The following is a 19,473-nucleotide window of genomic DNA, read 5'->3' on the forward strand; positions in this document are numbered from 1 at the left end:
AATATAATCCTACGCAGTTTTACAACACTCATACTTGATAATGTTAAAAATACAAAACAAACAGTTTGCTTGTTGTTTTATTTTGACGTTGAATTGCTCTGCTATCCATTATTTTGTTTTCCCTCCTCCGCCATGATGTTTTCTAAGTGAACAGCGGAGCTAGCTAAGCAGCTACTTTAGCCTTCAGGCTGCGGACTGTAGTGGACGGGAGGTGCGATGGATGGATGCTTTGCCCCGCTACGTTTTTCATGATTTTTCTTGGAATAAACAGGATGCTCCTCCCTAGACATCAGTCTCCCCTTAATACACTCTGCACTGTTATGGAGGGGTTCTAACTCGTAGCTTGGCGTTAATAGATGATCAAGGAGCAAAGGATTAACCCAAGCTGAGGCTACACAGCTAGCTCTTCTTTACTGTCTAACATCACATTCGTGTGTCTCCTGTCCCGGGAATGTTCTCCAAAAAGCCTCATGGGGACGTTAAGAAATCAACACAGAAAGTGTTGGACCCAAAGAAGGACGTGTTGACGAGGTTAAAACATCTAAGAATTGTCATAGGTAAGTTAAAAATCATGAAGCAGTTAACAGGTTAGCCTCATATCAATCTGTGCCACATTCAAACTCCCCTCGGAAATCACCACATTTAAAGTTGCATTGTTTTTAAAAACAGATTTACGACATTTAACTATGTTTTAACCTTTAGTCCAATGTGTAGCGTTGGATCACATTTTACCAAATTGTTCATCCTTAAAGTTCTGCCTTTCTATAAACCCAGAAGGACTGTGTATACTGATGACAGTAAATTATTTTAGAAAGATATGAGACTAGCTATGTGCGCGGCTAAAGAACAAGAACTGTGTGTAACTGGTTGTTGTGTTACTTGTCATATATTTGAAAGGTTCTTCTTTATCTCTGGGTTTTCATTACCGTGTGTGGAGCTGCCTGCATCAAAGTCAGTCACTGTGATCAGGCTGTTTTGATTTTGTCCTGGGGTGTGTCTGAGTGCTCGACAAAGACCTGGTGTGTGAGAAGTGCTCAGGGTTTTTTTCTGTAGCATGTGTTGTGTAGAATCACGTTAAATGTGTGGGAGAATAAGGAGTATGTCACTGTAAAGGGCATAAAATAATAAGTGATCTAGTTAGTGCCTGTGCTGTGTGTATTTTTCTCTGACACACACTGGTTCTCAAAGGACACACCCACAACTCCACACACACACACACACACACACACGCACACACACACACGCACACACACGCACACACTCTGACCTGAGAAGGAAACAAGCTCTACTATTTCCTTTCCTTGTCAGCATACAGTAGCCCAACTTCCTGTTTCTATTGTAAGAGCTTCTGGACTCTCTCTCTCTCTGTGTGTGTGTGTGTGTGTGTGTGTGTGTGTGTGTGTGTGTGTGTGTGTGTGTGTGTGTGTGTGTGTGTGTGTGTGTGTGTGTGTGTGTGTGTGTGTGTGTGTGTGTGTGTGTGTGTGTGTGTGTGTGTGTGTGTGTGTGTGTGTGTGTGTGTTGCAGGATGGAGGGAGAGGGGTGTGCCCCTCTCTTTGCTCTTTTGGGAACACAAGACCTTGATAACAATCGCAGAGGCAAACACACTTTAAGGCATTTTGTTGAGAAGGAATGCTCAGACAGCTTAACAATAGAAACACAGTTTTAGAGCATGGCTGACCATCTCTCAAAGAGAATGCATGAGGGTACTATTAGTCCAGATAAGAATTTATAATGATCAATGCTGCTTTGTGACAAACAGGCTAAATGTTGCTCTCCACTTTAATAGTTACTTATCCACTAAGCACATGTTGTTCATGTAGCCATCATGCTCTTTGGAATATGTTTTCACTGAAGACCCTCCCCTGAAAAGTGTTCACCTTGTTCCATTGTAGGAAACAGAGTGTTGGGTCATTTTCTATTTCGTAATGCAACAGTTCAAACCGGATCTGACAGAATGGGTCAACAAAAAAACACAATTTCATCACTTTGCAATCCCTTTGATGCAATCAGGTTATTAAGTAACTGCACCCAAACACGTTTGGCCCTGTCGTTGCTGCCAGAACAAATGAAAGCTGTAACAGTAATAACTGTAAAAGCTTTCCTCAGTTGTTTTTAGGATAATCACTTCACCTTGACTGCATTTATAACGAAGAACTAGCCATCATGTTAATGTTTGTGTGCTTTTTAACTCTGTGTAATAAAATCTGTTAAGGTTAACCCATTAAATGACAGAAGATGCCATCTAAATCAGAGTACAAGTTCATTGTCAAAAGTCAAACTTTCTCTTCCACTGATGAAGAACTTGCCACTTTAAAATGAGTCAGAGATCTTCTTTAAGTTAGGCATGGGAACATGCAGTTTAGACAGCATCTTTTTCACATACTAGACCTTTCTTGTCTGGGATTTTTGAGACCAATGCAGACTCATATTTAGGAATTAAAATGAAAACAGATTACTAAAACAACAGCTGATAGAGTCACTTTTTGAGAAAGATACTGCAGACAGTTCTGAGAGTATTTTAAACCATGGACTTTGAATAGACTCTGCTAGACAATCTATATGATAACACCATTTCTGAATCACCCAGAGCATTGTTTTAAGCAATACATGTTTTGTTAAAAAAATATTTTTTTTTACATCGCAGCATAATGCTAAACACATATGCTGAAACCTAAATATTTGTAAAACATGTTGCCATGGTGATTAGGGCTTGGTAATTCCCACAATCCCATGATACATATCACGATACAGAGGCTACGATATGATACATATTGTGATATTGAGTTTGGATAATGACCATGCTCTACACAGAACTTACTACAACAGCTGTTCTTTATTGTTGAGAATAACAGCAGAGGGATATCAAGGATCCTACAACTGAAAACACTTCAAATCAGATCCTCAGAGATCCTAGAAATACATTCAAATATTTGAATCCCAGAGTTGTGGCTATGGTGTTATTATGAACTGCACCATAGGTCAGTTGTCTTTCAAAAAGATCATCTCAGCTTTGCAGCCACATTGATTCTGTAACATCTGCATCCATACGTGTATTTGCAAGAAGCACATGATGATATCGATTTTCTGTGCACAGCCTTAATGGTGATGCTGTCAAAAATCCAAATAGCTCTCCCGACCGTTTATTTGTAAGTTAATCACTTAACCTTGACTGCATTTATATGGAAGCTTTTTAAACACTGTGTGATGGGATGAGATAGACTAATACAAAACTAGCCAATCACAGCCAATCTAGTACATTTTTGAGCTTGTACAGAAGCTGCAGACAGCGATGAGAGAATTGTCAACCATGGAGATGCAGTTTACTCTTCTGGTCAAAGTTTTAATTGAACATAAATGCAGAGATCTACTGGTACATGTTTATGATATACCCCTAAAAGACTGAGAATAATCAACCGGTTAAATCTGTCAGGCTCAAATATAGTGCGTTGTTACAGTCTTGGTAAAAACAGTAACCAGCAGGTTCTATTATTACTGAACACTTGCTCACACTCATTGACAGAGATGAAGAGGAAGAGGAAGAGGAAGTAAATATAGCTGTGGTCAGAGTGAACGCTGGAGGTCAAAACCAATAAAGTTAGACGCTGATAAAACGTAGATGCACTTTATGATTGCTGTGAAAAGGCTTCTTTATGACTCTATTTAAAGCTTATCTGACAACATTTTAATACAGCTGCTCATAGTGTGTGTGTGTGTGTGTGTGTGTGTGTGTGTGTGTGTGTGTGTGTGTGTGTGTGTGTGTGTGTGTGTGTGTGTGTGTGTGTGTGTGTGTGTGTGTGTGTGTGTGTGTGTGTGTGTGTGTGTGTGTGTGTGTGTGTGTGTGTGTGTGTGTGTGTGTGTTAATCTTTTCAGTTTTCACACTGATCTATTCCTCTCCAAAGGCAGCCAGTTGTGTTTACAGTCAGAGATAGATCAGATGCTGGTAAACCTCCCCTCCTTAAAAAGCAGTTTCTCTTATGCTGCAGCCGAGCGGGCCTAGACCGAGTCCTCTGGGTTTCCTGCACATTTAGAGATCCTGCAGAGAGGTGACTTTACTTCCTGTAATGAAGGTCAGAAATGTGTTGTCTTCACAGCAGGGATTTGTCTCTTAGTTAAATATGTGTTTAGACTAAAAATAGAGAAGAGCAGTGTCACTGTTCAGTTGTCTGTCTCTCTTTCCTCTTGATGTTTTTATAGATATATATTATTTCATCTTTTTTCTCTGACTTCCTCTCTATCCAGAAAATGCAGAGCCGGCTGAGTTGAAGCAGTTCTTCGACCTGAACTACTCTCATATCTATTATGTCTTCTTTGAGAACTTTGTCACCATCGAGGTCAGCCTCAAGCAGAAAGGTAAGTTTGAATCACTGGTAACATGAGAACAAGTTAAAGCAGCCCCTTACTGCTCTGTGTGTACATATTTTAGTGACATCATTTATCCCTGTTTTGTAATGTGTGTTTGTCAGGTCACAAGTCTCAGAGGGAGGAGCTGGACTCAATCCTCTTCATCTTTGAGGTAATGAAATATTATCAGTAGGGATGCGAGTTGAACACTGAGCTGATATTGTCTCTGTTGACAGACAGCAGCACATCTACTCAGAAGGTGGAATGATGATGTGAATCTCTTGTGTGACATCAGTTTAATGCTGGCAAGCTAGTATAGTTTTGAATTTTGAAATACTTTATTAAACCCTGAGGGATATTCTGGTTTTACACTCTGTTATTTTAGAGACATGCTTCTCACACACAGGCCTGAGTCACACACACATGCACAAACAGGAGCTGTGGACATACATCAGTGGAGAGATGTCAGAGTGGGGCTGCTACACGGGGAGCACATCTGAGCGGTTTGGGGTTCGGTGTCTTGCTCAAGCACGCCTCGGCTGTTCTCGGAAAGTGCCCTGGCACCTCTCCAGCTACCAGAACAACTTCCATATTTTTGGTCCGCACCAGGACTTGAACCGGCTCCCAAACCAAGTCCCTACAGACTGAGCTACTCCCGCCCCAAATACCTAACTTACTGTACCTAATACCTAACTTCAGAATCAGAGAAGAGGTTTGGTATTACTCTGAAGTCCGATTTGTTGACATGGTCAAAAGTTAAAGAAAACCTAAGACTTGTTCCAATGACATTTCAAGAGAAGGGACTGCTTATAGAATTAAAGGAATATCAAATCATATAGCTCATCTTTGCCAAGAAGTAATGGGAAAAAAAACAAACATTGGAATCTGCAATCAGCTTATTTGTTATTTGAAATATCGGTATCAGCCCTGATTTTTACTATGGGTGCAATCTCTAATTATCACAAACTTTCAAAATAAAAGTGATGAAAACTGTTACAACAGAATGACAGAGTGAAGTTCTGATATATTATGTTATTGTGTTGGAGTCTTTGTCAGCACCAGCTGGCATTGACCTCGGACTCAAACCACTGGCATCTAGCAGCGCTCGGGACTGGGTGGTGGTGTTTAGAGTAGCCAGGATAAGATAGCAGAGACAACATGTGAGTTGACCTTCATTTGGCCCCACACACTCTTTTGAATTCTGAACAAGTCAGAGCAGAGCAAAAAGTCCAGTGTGTAACTAGATAACAAATACTCTCTGAATGTACTGTAGGTTTTCCATTTACTCAGAAGTTTTCCATTATGAAAAAAAGGTTAAGAAGGAACATTAAAAAAGTGAAATGTGTGATGTCATAAGGTGGATATTACTTTGGACTTGTCAGCTTAACTGAAATGACAGGCTCATCTTTGGTGCACCTAAAGGGACAAAATAGCATGTGATAAATGCATCAATTACAGACCTCACAATAAACTAGTTAAGTTTTTGTGTTATTTCATTCTTTATTTGTGTTTTTTTTTGTTGTTTCCTATTACTGCCCCCCTTTTTTTACTACTGTTAAGGGTCCTTGGGTTTCTTGGAAGGCGATATATAAATCCAAACTATTATTATTAGCTAATACTGACAGCACTTCTCTTATAGTTTTTTTTTTTTTTTTTGCTTTTTCCTCCAGAAAATTCTCCAGTTGCTGCCAGAGAGAATCCAAAGCAGATGGCAGTTCCACAGCATCGGTAACTTGCACATGTGTTTACTGTGTATCTGTTCATCCTAGCGGACAGTTTGTTATTGAACCTAGTTGAATAATTCCTGGGCAGAGCTGCAACTCTTGTGGGAGAATATTTCATGTGATGTCAGCATTAATGTAAAGACTAATATTCTCATTAAAGCATCATATAGCGGACCTTTTTGGCTTTCCTCGGCTACTTCCGCAACATATTGTTTAAGTCACATCTTACCACACCTTACCTTGTACGTTTTGAAGGTGTATCTGTTTATTAATATTTGAAGGCCGAAACCTTAAGTTAGAGACTCTTTGCGATTTTGTTTGAATGTCCAGTCTGACACTTTGTCCTCTCTTAGGTCTGATCCTGAAGAAGCTGCTGCACACTGGGAACTCTCTAAAGGTACTGAAGCTCTGATTGTAGCTCTGCTGCGTCATGGCCTTGTGTTTTTATATTCACACTTTAACACTCTTCATACCTATCCTGCATCTCTCTCCTTTAGATCCGCCGTGAGGGCGTGCGCTTGTTCTTGCTGTGGATGCAGGCGTTACAGAGTCATGCGGAGCGCGAGCAGCTCTGCATGTTTGCCTGTTTGATTCCTGGCTTTCCAGCTCCTCTCTGCCACGGGACCCCGCGCACACTGGACACCCTGATCAACCCGCCTCTGAGTTTAACAGAGAGTTAGTATGAAACACTGAAAACACTGTATTTTCAACAGTAACCTCGTGTGCGACCGTAGAACATAACAAACCTATTTTGCAGTAAACATTTAACCTCTCTCATGTTCCCCCCACCCCCCTGCAGCTCAGGTGACCCCAGAAGAGATCACTCCATTGGTTCCTCCTCAGTCAGGTGACAAGAACCAGGAAGACCTCACTGCTTACTTTCTAGAAGCGCTCCTTAAATACATGGTAAACCAGGTATTATCACCTTTTTCTTACTAACACAGCTAACACTACATAATTACACTTCTCCAAAGTTGAGATTCCTCACGTTTGTCACCAATCCTGAAAATACAGGACAGAGCACCCACACAAGAATCACCTAATCCCTTACATTTGACTAACTCATTCAAATGCACATTTAAAAAAAATGACTGAACTGAACAGACATTGTTTCTGTGTTTCCTCTTTTCTCTCTCGCTCACACACACACACACACACACACACACACACACACACACACACACACACACACACACACACACACACACACACACACACACACACTGGTACTCTACACACTGGTTGGCATTCTCCACTAAAACAATGGTGCTCCTCTCCACTTGACCCTGTTTTCTGTGTGTATTGTGTTCTCTTTGTAACATGAGCTCGTTTGTCTTTGTGTGTGTGTCCACCAGGCCAAGTCTCTCGAGTGGCGTTGTAAAGACAACCACGAGCGAGGCTTCAACTTCCTCTTTGGTCACTTTAGGAAGTTTTACCTTCCTCACATCTTTCCCAACTTCGCCATGGAAACCAGCCTATACAATCCAATACTAGGTCAGTTACAGTAGAGCGTCAACAGCTGTTAACCCTTTTAGTTGTGTAGTATGTATGTGTTATCGTTACCCTACATCACTTGAATCGAGGGTTTCCTCTCACCACGCAGACGTGCCTCCGATGCGTCCCAAGCCATATTACAGCGTGCTGCGAAGGGAGCAAGATGGCGGCGAGCCAATGTACTGCACCAAGGAGAGCTTCCTTCAGGCCCGGGTCATCTTCATACGCTGGCTGGTGTCCTTCTGGCTCGAGCCACGACCTAACACTCAAACACAAATCCCAGGAACAGAGGGGGAGAACGTGCCAAAGAACATACAGGTAACACAGACCTTCCAGGAGGAAGTGTGGCTCCAGTCACATGTCTCATTTTTGTTCATGTTGTAAGGTCTGAGTTGGTAAAATACGGGCCTGTCATTTTGGCCTTGGGCGACTCATTATGGTAATTGAATATAGAATTTTCATAAATGCCGCATGAAAATGTTGGCCAGGTGACTGAAAAAGTTGTCACCAAATCATCTAACATTGAACTGGCAGAGTGTTTCAGCAGAGTGTGATTCATTTGTTACTCTATAAGCTCTGCAAACTGTAAATGGCAAATTACAGTTGTACAACTGTTCTGTAGGAAAACTCTGAGAAAAATCTTCTTTCAAAACTTCCAAAGACGGCAGAAGAAGAAGACAGCACTGCCCTGTTTACTGTTTGTGCCAAACTTACACATGACATGTGGACCCCAGGCAGAATAGCTGAACTCTAGGGTACAGCTAATGGAGATCCCAACAAATAAATCCTAATAAATAAAAAAATGAATAAGTTTCTTCAACATGCTGTGTGTCTTTCTTCATAAGATCTAAAAGGTTATTTTCTAAATGTTGTCACCGCTATGTTAGAAGAAATGTCATCATCTCATGTAATGCCGTTTTGTATTTTCTTTTTAACTCCATTAAAGGCTTTATATGTGATTTTTTGATCCAGCAGATGTCGCCCTTGAGCACCAGCATGAAACCAAAACAACTCGTGCTGCATTGTTGTGTTAGCATGCTAATGCTAACGATCTTTATTATGCTGGTATCTTCACACTGCATGTAAATTTACCTGAAATGAGTCTGATCTAGAAACACAGTTAAGCAGTGAGTACAGTATGTTATTCTTCTTTTCTCTAGTCCCTCAATTAAACAACTTTTATACATGAGGGGAGGAGTCAGCTGGCCGTCCCGGCGATGTAAACAAAGTGAAGATAGGACTCTGAAAACTCTGAAAACATCACAGACAGTGGGACTCAGGTGTTACACCCATTGTAGACAGTCATGACTCACAGAGTTATTTTCAGAGGATATACTTCATTTATATTATATTTAAGTGTGAAAAATCACATATTAAGACTTTAAACAAAGTGAAAGTGATAAATAAATGTTAACAGTTTGTCGATGTTATTACAGTCTGTAACAACACTGATTAAAAAATTAACCTTGAGTGGCTTTTACTCCAGCTATGAAATAATTCCATTTCATATAAAAATAATGAATAATCTTAGGAATATTCCACAACAGCTCTTTGAGCTGCAAACTAACAATAAGAATGAACCCCAGGTACTTAAAACAGTCAAAATTTGATGGCAGGAAAGAATACTTAAATATCAGGAAAAGACTGACAACATTTAACTCAGACCTCTGTCAATTTATGTCTTTATTTGTGTTTGTTTTCCCATTTCACTGACTGACTATCGTGTGTTCTTTCCCTCTAGCGAGCTGCAGCAGGGCTGGCGGCTCGCTCTGCAGGCAGCTCAGACGACAGCGGTGGAGGTGGGATGCGGTCTGACAGCCACCTGGAGGGAAGTGGAGGCTCATCTGGGTCGGGCGGAGGCAGCATGGGGATGTCTGGGTGTTCAGGGATCGGAGGTGAACCCGAACAGAGCCACTCCAACACCTCCACGCTCACAGAGAGGGAGCCCAGCTCCTCCTCGCTCTGCTCCATGGATGAAGAGCAGCTGACTGACATGGAGGTGGTGAGGAGGGTACTCACCTGCTCCAGAACCAACGTGAACTTCATCACAGAGATCTTCAGACAGGTGAAATAGAATTCATTATATTCCTTTTCAAATATCAAACTTTTGGGTGCAGTATCAGGAGGGCAACTTTCCTTATGCTCTTCTTATAATATGATCATGAAAAGGCCACTTTGTGTTTTATGTCTGAATATTTGTCTCGTCAAATCCAGGCGTTTCTCCTTCCCATGTGCGAAGCCGCAGCGATGCGTAAAGTGGTCCGTGTTTACCAGGAGTGGATCTCCATGGAGGACAGGCCAGTATTTATGAAAGAACCAGAGGAGGGCCCCTATCCCATAGCCACAGGCGGCAGTCTGGACTCAGGCTCTCAGCACGGAGACAAGGACGACGAGGTGAGGAGTGAGCTGAATGAGTGACAGCACTGTTAAGCAAAGAGTAGATTCCAGAGGGCAGAGGAGGTGTTACACTATGTTGTCCAGCATCCTTTAGTTTTGTTGTTTGTGTTCACATTCACACTGGATTTGTTAAAATGTATTGCTGCCATGCTGATTTTCATAAATGACCCTGTGAGAAGCCTGCTTGAAAAAAAAACTTTATTGGTCTCAGTGGAAAAGATAATGCTTGTTAGTTAAAGAGTCAGCATTGATTTTTTCTTTTTTTCTTTTTTACGTTTATGCCTTTATTTAAAGGGATACTTCACCTGTTGAAACATGAATGTGTATTGACATTGGGTCATATATGTAGTAGAAATGTGAAATACATTTTGAAGTTGGTGCCTTCTTGACCGAGAAAAGGCAGAAAGTGTCTTTTTGGCTCATGTGAATGAAAGACACCAAATCCCAGAATGCACAGCAATACAGGCCACGCCCACTAAGGTCCTCTATTTCAGAATCAGAATCAGAAATACTTTATTAATCTGATCGTTAAGAAATTTGATCGTTACAGTTTCTCCAAAATATACAGTATAGCAGTAGAAATATATTAATACATTTTTTTACAGACATATTCACTTTCCAGGCCGTTTCCTCAACTGATTCAGAGATTTCTTCCAGAATTGATCTTGGAAATTCCTGTCAGAAAACAGACTCTATGTCTGTGTCCATAGGCAAACAGTGAGAGCACCGACACTACCAGTCCACCCCAGCTCGAGCCGGCCCGGTGGCAATATAGCCGTGAGACAGTTGCTGCCGACAGGCCGGTCTTGTGTCTTGGCTGCTGCGGCGAGCGCCGGCCCCGGCGGTCAAAAATATGAGGAACTAGCGTTGTAGTTTCACCCCGCTAACCGCTAACCTTTTCAGACTTAGAAATACAAAGATTTCCCATCTCAGGGGAAAATGAGGGCGGGATGCAAGACCATTCAAAAATACTACCAGGTTTGTAATGATACAAAGATTAATGCAAATGGGTGAAGTATCCCTTTAAGAGAAACGAACATTGGATAGAGTCAGACATCGGTCACAGGTCGGAGTTGAACCCGGGCCACCCGCTTGGAGGACTACAGCATTCGTACATAGGGGGCACGTGCACTAACCCCTAGGATATACGCACTGAAGCATTTCTGAATCATGTTACTGACCCGTAGACATAGTCAGTCAAGCAGCAGCGACGTACTCTGTTTTTTCTTTTAATGAAGTATTTCAAAGTCATCTTTCTGGTCATTTCTGTTTTTGGCATCATGAAGTATGGCTAAGTATGTTTATTTGTATCAGTAACCATTAGTATCTCTGAAATGATGTAATGTACATCATCATGGAACTTGAATGTCTGTGTGTTTTATCTCTATCAGGGAATGCACAAAGTGGTCGACAGTGAATTGTTGGAGTACAGTGTTCATGCTGGAGTTCAGACTACACTACAGGTATGTCTGTCTTTCTGTCCACTTCATACACACACACACACACACACACACACACACACAGAGTACTTCTGTAAGTTTACTAGTTTGATAATAGTTTGTGGAGTCATTTCACATCAAACCTGCTCGTCTCCTTTTCAGGTATTTATCACCCACTCCTCAAACTGTTTCCTTTTGGAGCCAGCTAACGACATCAAGATCCTTTTAGAGGAGCATGTGGACATGTGCAAGCGAGTCCTGAACATCTACCGCAGCCTCGTCATGCACGAGACTATGGACCAGAAGACATGGTAAAAAAAGAAAAGCTGCAGGACATGTGATACACAAAATAAACAACAGATACCAAACACTAGAAGACACGATAAAACACCGTCTGAATACTGGTGTATCATGGAGTTAAAGGCTTTCTCTTTTGTGCTTGTTTTGTATAAATGTGTTTTAGGGAGCAGATTCTGTTAGTTCTGCTGAGGGTGACGGAGTCAGTGATGAAGAGACCTCCATCCATCATGCCCCATGGGAAGAAGAGCACCACACTGTCAGGCAGGCTGGCTGGACCTATATTTCAGGTAAATCCCAATCACCATATCAAACAGGCCAGAGGTTTTACCAGACAAAATATTATCCATGTGATTAAAGGAGACAGAATTGTCCTTTAAAGGCTTTATATGTGATTTTTCACACTTAAATGTAATATAAATGAAGTATATCCTCTGAAAATAACTCTGTGAGTCATGACTGTCTACAATGGGTGTAACACCCGAGTCCCACTGTCTGTGATGTTTTCAGAGTTTTCAGAGTCCTATCTGGCTAGGAAACAGATTGTGCTCTGACCAGTTAAAGGTGTACTATGGAGTTTTGGTAGAGAAATGTGTAAGTTAGAGAAGTGTACAGATTCTTTGGTATATGTTTATAACTCTAAACACAAACTGTTCCTCAGGGGAACATTTGGTCCCTGGAACACTGTTTGAAGATAAAATGCTACTCCAGAAGTTATGGTGGGGGGTCCACAACAGTGAAGCCGTAACTCTCCTGGTAGCTTTTAAGCTCTAAACAGTGTTCCAGGGACCCTAAAGTTTTTAAAGGAGTAAAGTTTGTGTATTCAGTTTTGAAAATATGTCGTAAAATTATTTCACTAGAAAATATAACATAGAAATACTTTACTGCTCCAACTTTTAAATTTCACCACCAAGTGCACTCCATAGTGCACCTTTAACCTCTCAGACCCCCTCAGGTACAGTTTTTATTTTCCTACACAATCCAAAAAGAAAAAAAAGAAAATCGGAATTCACAATAATAATTTGGTACTAATCATGTAGCATGAAGCTGCAGAAACAAGTGTAAGTCATCAAATATAATCACTGATCTCACAATGCAATATTTACGAGAGGTGCCAGATATTGACAACAACTTGGACTACCTTCAATGCAAAGTTTGGACTTTTATTTTCTGTGTAATCTGCTCCAAATAGATTTTTTAGGTATTATTTTATGACTCATCAGTATAAATCACATTAAAGCTACATGCTGGGTTTATGGCAATATTTGAATTATCCAATTAGTCAATCATTTTCACATGTCTCAGGTAAATGTAGTATTGGTCTTTTCTACAAAAAGTATAATATTGATAGTAAACAGTCATGCCTGTAATAAGATATGATTATAATATTTACATAAACAGTTATTTTCTTTATGACTTCTTAGAGTTTAATTGTATATCACAGTTAACAAGTATTTATCTTAAATATGCAGCTTGAAGGCAAACTGTCATTTCACTCTCTTTCATGTCTTACTCTGCAGACTCTGATAGTAGCCTGGATTAAGGGGAACCTAAACGTCTACATCAGCAGAGAACTGTGGGACGACCTCCTCTCTGTTCTGTCCTCTCTCACCTGCTGGGATGAACTGGTCACTGAGTGGTCACTCACCATGGAGACCCTCACCAAGGTACTGAACCTCAATGTAGTCATGTAATACTCCAACTGTTATACTCAGACTGTGTATGGTTATTCATTAGAATTCATTTGGGAACTTTCCCTGTCAGAGGGGAGGGGCCGCGGGGGATTTCCTGACGTAAAACGTGACGTAAATAAACAACGAGAAAGTAGCGGCCGAAGCAACAGAGACCGCTACACGACGTTATAGTGACAATATTTGTCTTTCTATCAATGCTATGTGTAATCCAATGGAATGACAACATCCACAAAAGAGAGGAGAACAACATACTGACGAACAGATAACATAATGCAGACGTTTAATTAGAGCATGGAGATCGTAGTGGTCGCGTGCAGACACTTTAGCCGGTCACTGTATATAAACATCATTCTCTTTCTATTGGCTCGAGGTGAAATCTCTGGAGTATATGCTGCCGCCTTCAGACATCAGCTCACTCATGAAAAATACTAGGGGTCTGGCCGGATAAACTCCGGGTAAAGACCGTGAAAAATGTGTCTGTTTGCGTTCACACATGGCCTAAAGAACCTCCGGGTAGACTAATCTCCGGAGTTTTTCAGGAGATTTCCGTATGTGTGAAAAGGGTTTATGTAGGAAACAGGAGAGAGAGAGAGCGAGAGGAGGGAATGGCCGCCTGCTCAGATGACTGCAGCCTCTTTACATGGGGCGTGCAGACTAACCACTAGGTGTTCCTGCATTTGTGTTTTTGAATTCATTTACTGACTACTTCAACATCAAGTCAAAAAAAAGTTCATCCTAAAAGAAGAAGAGATTCATTCCAGTGTCTGTGCCTGTTAATGTTATAAGTTTGGAAATGTTATTTCGGTCAATTATTTTTCCCCTTTAATAATTCTAATTGGTGTTGTATTTTATATCGTTGGAAAGCCTGATTAGTCACCTTTACAACGAGGTATAACTTGTAAGGATCGTGCATGGAATGAGCAACACAGCTAAACGTATCGGTAGCGACCCCAAAAAAATGTGCTGAAATCCGCTGCAATATTCAATAATTGACCAAAAATAACGTTTCCAAACTTTTTTTGAGGAGTTTAGTTTAGTTTAGTTTGGTTCAGCTGTGTGCGTTAAGCACTAGTTAAAGTCAGCACAGTTCAATACTTTGCTGTCATTCTGTTAACATAAACATGAAGGTGTTAACACAGTGTGCATGTCTTTCTCAGGTGTTGGCCAGGAACCTGTACAGTGTGGATCTGAACGAGCTCCCTCTGGACAAACTCAGCGAACAGAAACAGAAGAAACATAAAGGAAAAGGTTGGTGGGTCTTTAGAGATCCAGTGGATCTGATTCACAGACTGGTCAGGCAGCATTTCTAAAAGTTGCTGTTTTATTGGCTCCAAAATGCATCAACTTAAGGCATACACTTAAGCCAAACTTCTGATTGTTATTAAATGACAATGTAGTGATATTTGAGTTTTCATAATGTTATCTTAAGCCAATCAACACCTCCCCTCCCTTTCACTTTTATTTTGATAGGACAGGGAAAAAGAGGGAGAGCGTGGGGAATGAGATGTGGGAAAGGATCCTCAGGTCAGACTTGAACACCTATCGGAGGACCATAGACTCTGTACATGAGGCGCGACCTAACCGCTAGGCCATAACTTCCCTAAGCCTACAATGCTACCACACAATCCTTTATATCTATACGCGAGTATTAGAGTGAAAATCCTCCAGGCAACACTTTCCACAATTTTTTTACTGTCAGAAATTGATCTTTAAAGAGTTATAAAGATATAAATATAGAAAACACAGAGGATGAAAATATCTGAGAATATATTATTTAAAAACAAAAGTAAAGCATATAGCACAGATGGAAATGTCTCTCCAGAGGTAACATTAGTCCTACAGTAAGTAGAGTTACATGTGCATGAAGAAATATTGTCCCATTCCATTAATCTACTCCAGGTATTGGTGCAGAGGGCCAACGGCAGATAGTGGATCGGTCATTCTCCAAAGGATGGAGCAGAGACCAACCAGGCCAAGCAGCCGCCATGAGGCAGCGCAGCGCCACCACAGCTGGCTCACCAGGCATCGAAAAGGCCCGCTGTATGGTCCGCCAGAAGACTGTAGGTCAGTGTCACTCCTCTAGACGACGTGGTGAAGTGAAATGGAACGGGGGAAACAGCTTGTTGGATGTTTTCTCAATGCACTTCAGAAAGCTTCTTATTTTTCTCTAGCGTGGAGAAGTATTGGATAGATAGTATTGGATCTGATGTTTCTCTAATTTCCTCCAGCAGGAATAAATGGTGTATGCTTACTCACACTCCTCATTTGTAGAAGGTTGTGTATGCAGAGCTTTCAGCTATGGTTAGTGGTGTGACAGACCAGAAGTCAGGATTAAGCTGTGATGTTGCAAATCAAATGAGGATGTAATGAAGAGTCATAAAACTTAAACTCTGATGCTCAAATTCAAAGAGCAAGTTGGTAATCTAGTTTCTTTTAGAAAAATGGGACCAGCTTGTCCTCCATAGTACACACACTCATGCACTCTCTAGGATTGCTCTTAAGTATCCTTCAACAAGGGTCTCTAAAACAAGCACTGTTTTAAATGTCTTAAAGTGAACTCATACTCATACCATGTGCTTGTTGGTCGCTCCCACTTGAATAGGGTGATTTTTAAATTGTAATGGGGAAAGAAAACATTGACACTGCAAAGATGTGTTGTATTCTATGTCCAAAAGGTTTACAGTTACACACCACCGCATTTGAACATTTGAGACAAAACAAAGATTTTCAGCAGATGAGTTAAAGAGCCCATATTCTGCCCTTTTTGGGGTAATGTTCCTACTTTTGTACGTTCACAATAGCTAAAGTCTGAAAAAAGTGTCTGTTTTCATGTACTGCTCCTCCTTGCTCCCTCTACGCTCTGAGTCCGTCAGCTACACTCTGCTGAGCCCACACTGTTAGACCCCACGTGGGCCAAGTCTGCTCTGATTGGTCTGCCGATCCGCTCTGTCGTTATTGGTCAGTTGCTCAGCACGCGTCTCTGAAATTTCAACATGAGCTGCAGGGCTTGCCACAACGAGCCAATGGGCTTAGATCAGTGATCTCACTCTGACAATGACGTCGGACTGACACATTTTTATCGAGGGGGGCTAGAACCAAGCGTTACATGCAGCTAATGCTACAGCTAACAGGAGGAGGTAGGAGAAGCTGCGTTTCCACAGACTTTGAATTTTTGCAAATAGATGTGCCTAAACATGCACAGGACACTTGGAAAACACACTAAAGGGAATATAAAACCAGAAAAAGCATAATATGGGACCTTTAAAGTTTTTGACAATTAACAAAATAATTTCTTTGACCATGTTTCTGTGTAATAATATGTAATATATGATACGACGTCAAGTATGTGTACGAGTCATGTACAGAAACGTTCTCAGGCTTTCCGGTTGTGACTTGAGAAGGCCGACGCGTAGCTTTTAAAATGTATTTTTGACACAACAAAAATGCAGGGTAACACAGACACCTATAGACATTATTTTAAAATGTGCATTGGTATTTGTCACATTCTTGTATGCTGTTTTCAACCGTACGAATGTGAAGGCGAGATTGCCTTGTTTAAATGCTATCTGATTAGCATTTAGCTCTGTGGGTCACCTGTGTAGGTCCTTCAGAGGAGCTGCCACCTGCCTCTCACTGTCTCACTGCCTTTCCTCCAGAGCTAACCCCTGTCTCACTCCCCCCTTTCACCTTCCCTGTCTCCTTCCCTTTGGACCTACTTGTCTACACTGTTCTGTCACCTTTTCACGTATTTCACATTTCTTCTCTACATGATCTCCCTGTGCTTTGTCTTCATCCTGCAAATCTTTTTATTTTCACTCAATTCCTTTTCTCATTTCTCCTCCATACACTTTTAATTCCTCCCTCTCCGGCCTTACTTTTGTCATTCATTTAATTTCCTCCACTTTTCCGTTTCCCCCATCCTCCCACTCTCTTCCACACCTTACCTGTCACCTCAACATTTACTCTCTTTTCCCCTTCTGTGTCTTTCTCTCCGTGCCTTCTTTGCTTTTCTTTTTCTGTCTCATACCCCCCCCCCCCCCTCCCTTTTATTCTGTATTTCCTCCTATCTATTCTTCCCACTTCTTCAGCTCTGCGTAGCTGTTCTACGGGGGACTCTCTGCTGTCCTCAGCCTTTATCCGCAGTGCTAAGAGTGCTCCTGCTCTGGCTCCACCTCTTCCTGTCCTTCTTCACCACCACCACCCTTTACTACCCCCCCTAGCCGACCAGCTGGCAGGTACACACTCTTTGCACTACCTGTCTGCCTGCGTCCCTGTCTGCCTGGAAACCTTACTTCTATGTACGACTGTCAGAAAGTGCAACTTCATGCCCGGTGTTTTGTTTTTCCGTTTTTCTATTTCCTCATTTGTAATGACTGACAGTTTGCATGTGGATCATCAGAATGTATTTCCTGTTTGACCTGCAGCTAGGATGATCGATGTGATTATAGGAAATGTTTGTGCATCAGAAGCATCTGTCTCCTGAAACCGTGGAATCATATCTTCAGCGATCATTGACATTTGATAAATGGATGATCAAAATATTTTTCAGGGGCGCGCTGGTGGCGCAATGGTTAGGGTGCGGTAGGCCCGGGTTCGCTTCCACCCATGGCCCCTTTCCGCATGTCATTCCCCGCTCTCTCTCCCTGGTTTCCAACTCTGTCCACTGTCCTATCTCTGCATTAAAGGCATGAAAAGCCCAAAATAAATCTTTAAAAAAATATTTTATTTTTTTTCAGCACCCATTGAAATGTCTTCTTTCATTTCAACAACATACAAAATATTTTGAAATAACTGAATATAGTTAAAGGTAGCATCTGGCTTCCCTGTCTAAATTCCTTATAGAGTCTATAAAGGCTGTTGGTTATTGATCAGATTCTGTCATTATAATATTTACTATGATACAGGGGTTATGATTGAACATATTGATATACTGTAAGCATGCGATATACTGTTTTTTTTTGCCTACAATGTGGGTCTTACAGTGAGTGAATGAATATTTATTATTCATGTCTGGTTGTTTACATGACCACATGTCCACATGGAGTTTTTCAGACACATTGTATTTGATCATGCCTATAAACCCCTCTATTTCAGCCCTGCTCAGAACAGGCTGTTTCTGTGTCTGTACCTTTAAATATGTAAATGAGCTGTGTTTAACCATGCCCCTTTCTGGAAGGGCTTGGGTGACTCAGGCTTTCTTGCACCATGCCCGACTGTTATCATTTGGAAAGGCAGACTCGGTGGGCAAAAAAACACCTAGGTGGGGGAGGTTCACTTTGTGATGTCACAAAGGGAAAATCTCCAAACAGCCGTTTGAGCACACATTTTCTGAAAAGTGGAGCAGGTAAAAGACGGAGAGAATGGAGTTTTCCCTTTATTTATGGGGGAATGGTTGTTGACAGGCTAGGAACTCATGTTAGTGTTAGAAACCCACGGCGAAGTTCATTTTGCACAATATGTGACCTTTAAAAGTAGACAGAGATACTCTTTATCATCCTGTTTCTTTCTTCACTTCTTCCTCTTTCTGTTATCCTGCTTGCTAGCCTGTTAAAATGTATTGTTGCTTATCTGCCTGAGGTCACACATGCATGTCCGTCTGTTATGTCTTGTTCTTGCACTACTTTCTCCAGATGAAAAAAATGCTTATTTCCCCTTTGTCTTTATGCCTGTCTCATTTCCTATCAATGATATAGTTCAAAGCTGCTTCTTTTCTCTGTAAAGAATGTTATTCAACACCTTCCTTTCTTTACTGTAGGTAACGACTGGGAATTAACATTATCATATCCTCTTCATGGAGGGATTTTAAAAATTCATTAAGTGTGTCTTGTTGTTTATTTACGTGTTTACTTTGGGTGTTTTTCCCTGGTAGGTTTCCCTCTAAACCTGCCATTTATTTACAACATATTCCATGCAACAAAAAAAAATGCTGACTGGGGCAGTTAGGGTACTCATTATAAAACGTCAAGTCAGTTATAAGAACAAATCTCACCTGTAAATATTGTTGAAGCAGCAGATATTTAAGGAGGAGATGGTTTTCATTTTGTGTTTGTTCAAAAATATGTCAACAGTGTTGTTGGTTAAATTATT

At 41.1% G+C, this 19,473-nt stretch overlaps 1 protein-coding gene across 8 annotated transcripts in view; it reads left to right on the forward strand.

The window, feature by feature from the left end:
- The first annotated feature begins 164 nt into the window (after positions 1-164).
- The window catches only part of ralgapa1 (Ral GTPase activating protein catalytic subunit alpha 1), an 81,489-nt gene continuing 62,180 nt past the window's right edge, over positions 165-19,473 (forward strand). For 3 of the 8 annotated variants that reach the window (XM_065966388.1, XM_065966390.1, XM_065966392.1), the window contains exons 1-18: positions 167-557; positions 4,240-4,350; positions 4,464-4,513; positions 6,012-6,069; positions 6,419-6,462; positions 6,563-6,740; positions 6,865-6,980; positions 7,421-7,559; positions 7,669-7,877; positions 9,301-9,624; positions 9,774-9,953; positions 11,348-11,419; positions 11,558-11,706; positions 11,859-11,982; positions 13,213-13,359; positions 14,544-14,634; positions 15,286-15,450; positions 17,475-17,621. In XM_065966388.1, the coding sequence (XP_065822460.1) occupies positions 452-557; positions 4,240-4,350; positions 4,464-4,513; positions 6,012-6,069; positions 6,419-6,462; positions 6,563-6,740; positions 6,865-6,980; positions 7,421-7,559; positions 7,669-7,877; positions 9,301-9,624; positions 9,774-9,953; positions 11,348-11,419; positions 11,558-11,706; positions 11,859-11,982; positions 13,213-13,359; positions 14,544-14,634; positions 15,286-15,450; positions 17,475-17,621 (2,410 nt within the window). In that variant the 5' untranslated portion in view covers positions 167-451. Of the gene's footprint in view, positions 558-4,239; positions 4,351-4,463; positions 4,514-6,011; positions 6,070-6,418; positions 6,463-6,562; positions 6,741-6,864; positions 6,981-7,420; positions 7,560-7,668; positions 7,878-9,300; positions 9,625-9,773; positions 9,954-11,347; positions 11,420-11,557; positions 11,707-11,858; positions 11,983-13,212; positions 13,360-14,543; positions 14,635-15,285; positions 15,451-17,474; positions 17,622-19,473 lie in introns of all 8 variants that reach the window. The other 5 variants (XM_065966387.1, XM_065966389.1, XM_065966393.1 and 2 more) reach the window with 5 other exon arrangements.

This window comes from Labrus bergylta, chromosome 18 (genome assembly GCF_963930695.1).
Source record: "Labrus bergylta chromosome 18, fLabBer1.1, whole genome shotgun sequence".
NCBI classification, from domain to species: Eukaryota; Metazoa; Chordata; class Actinopteri; order Labriformes; family Labridae; genus Labrus; species Labrus bergylta.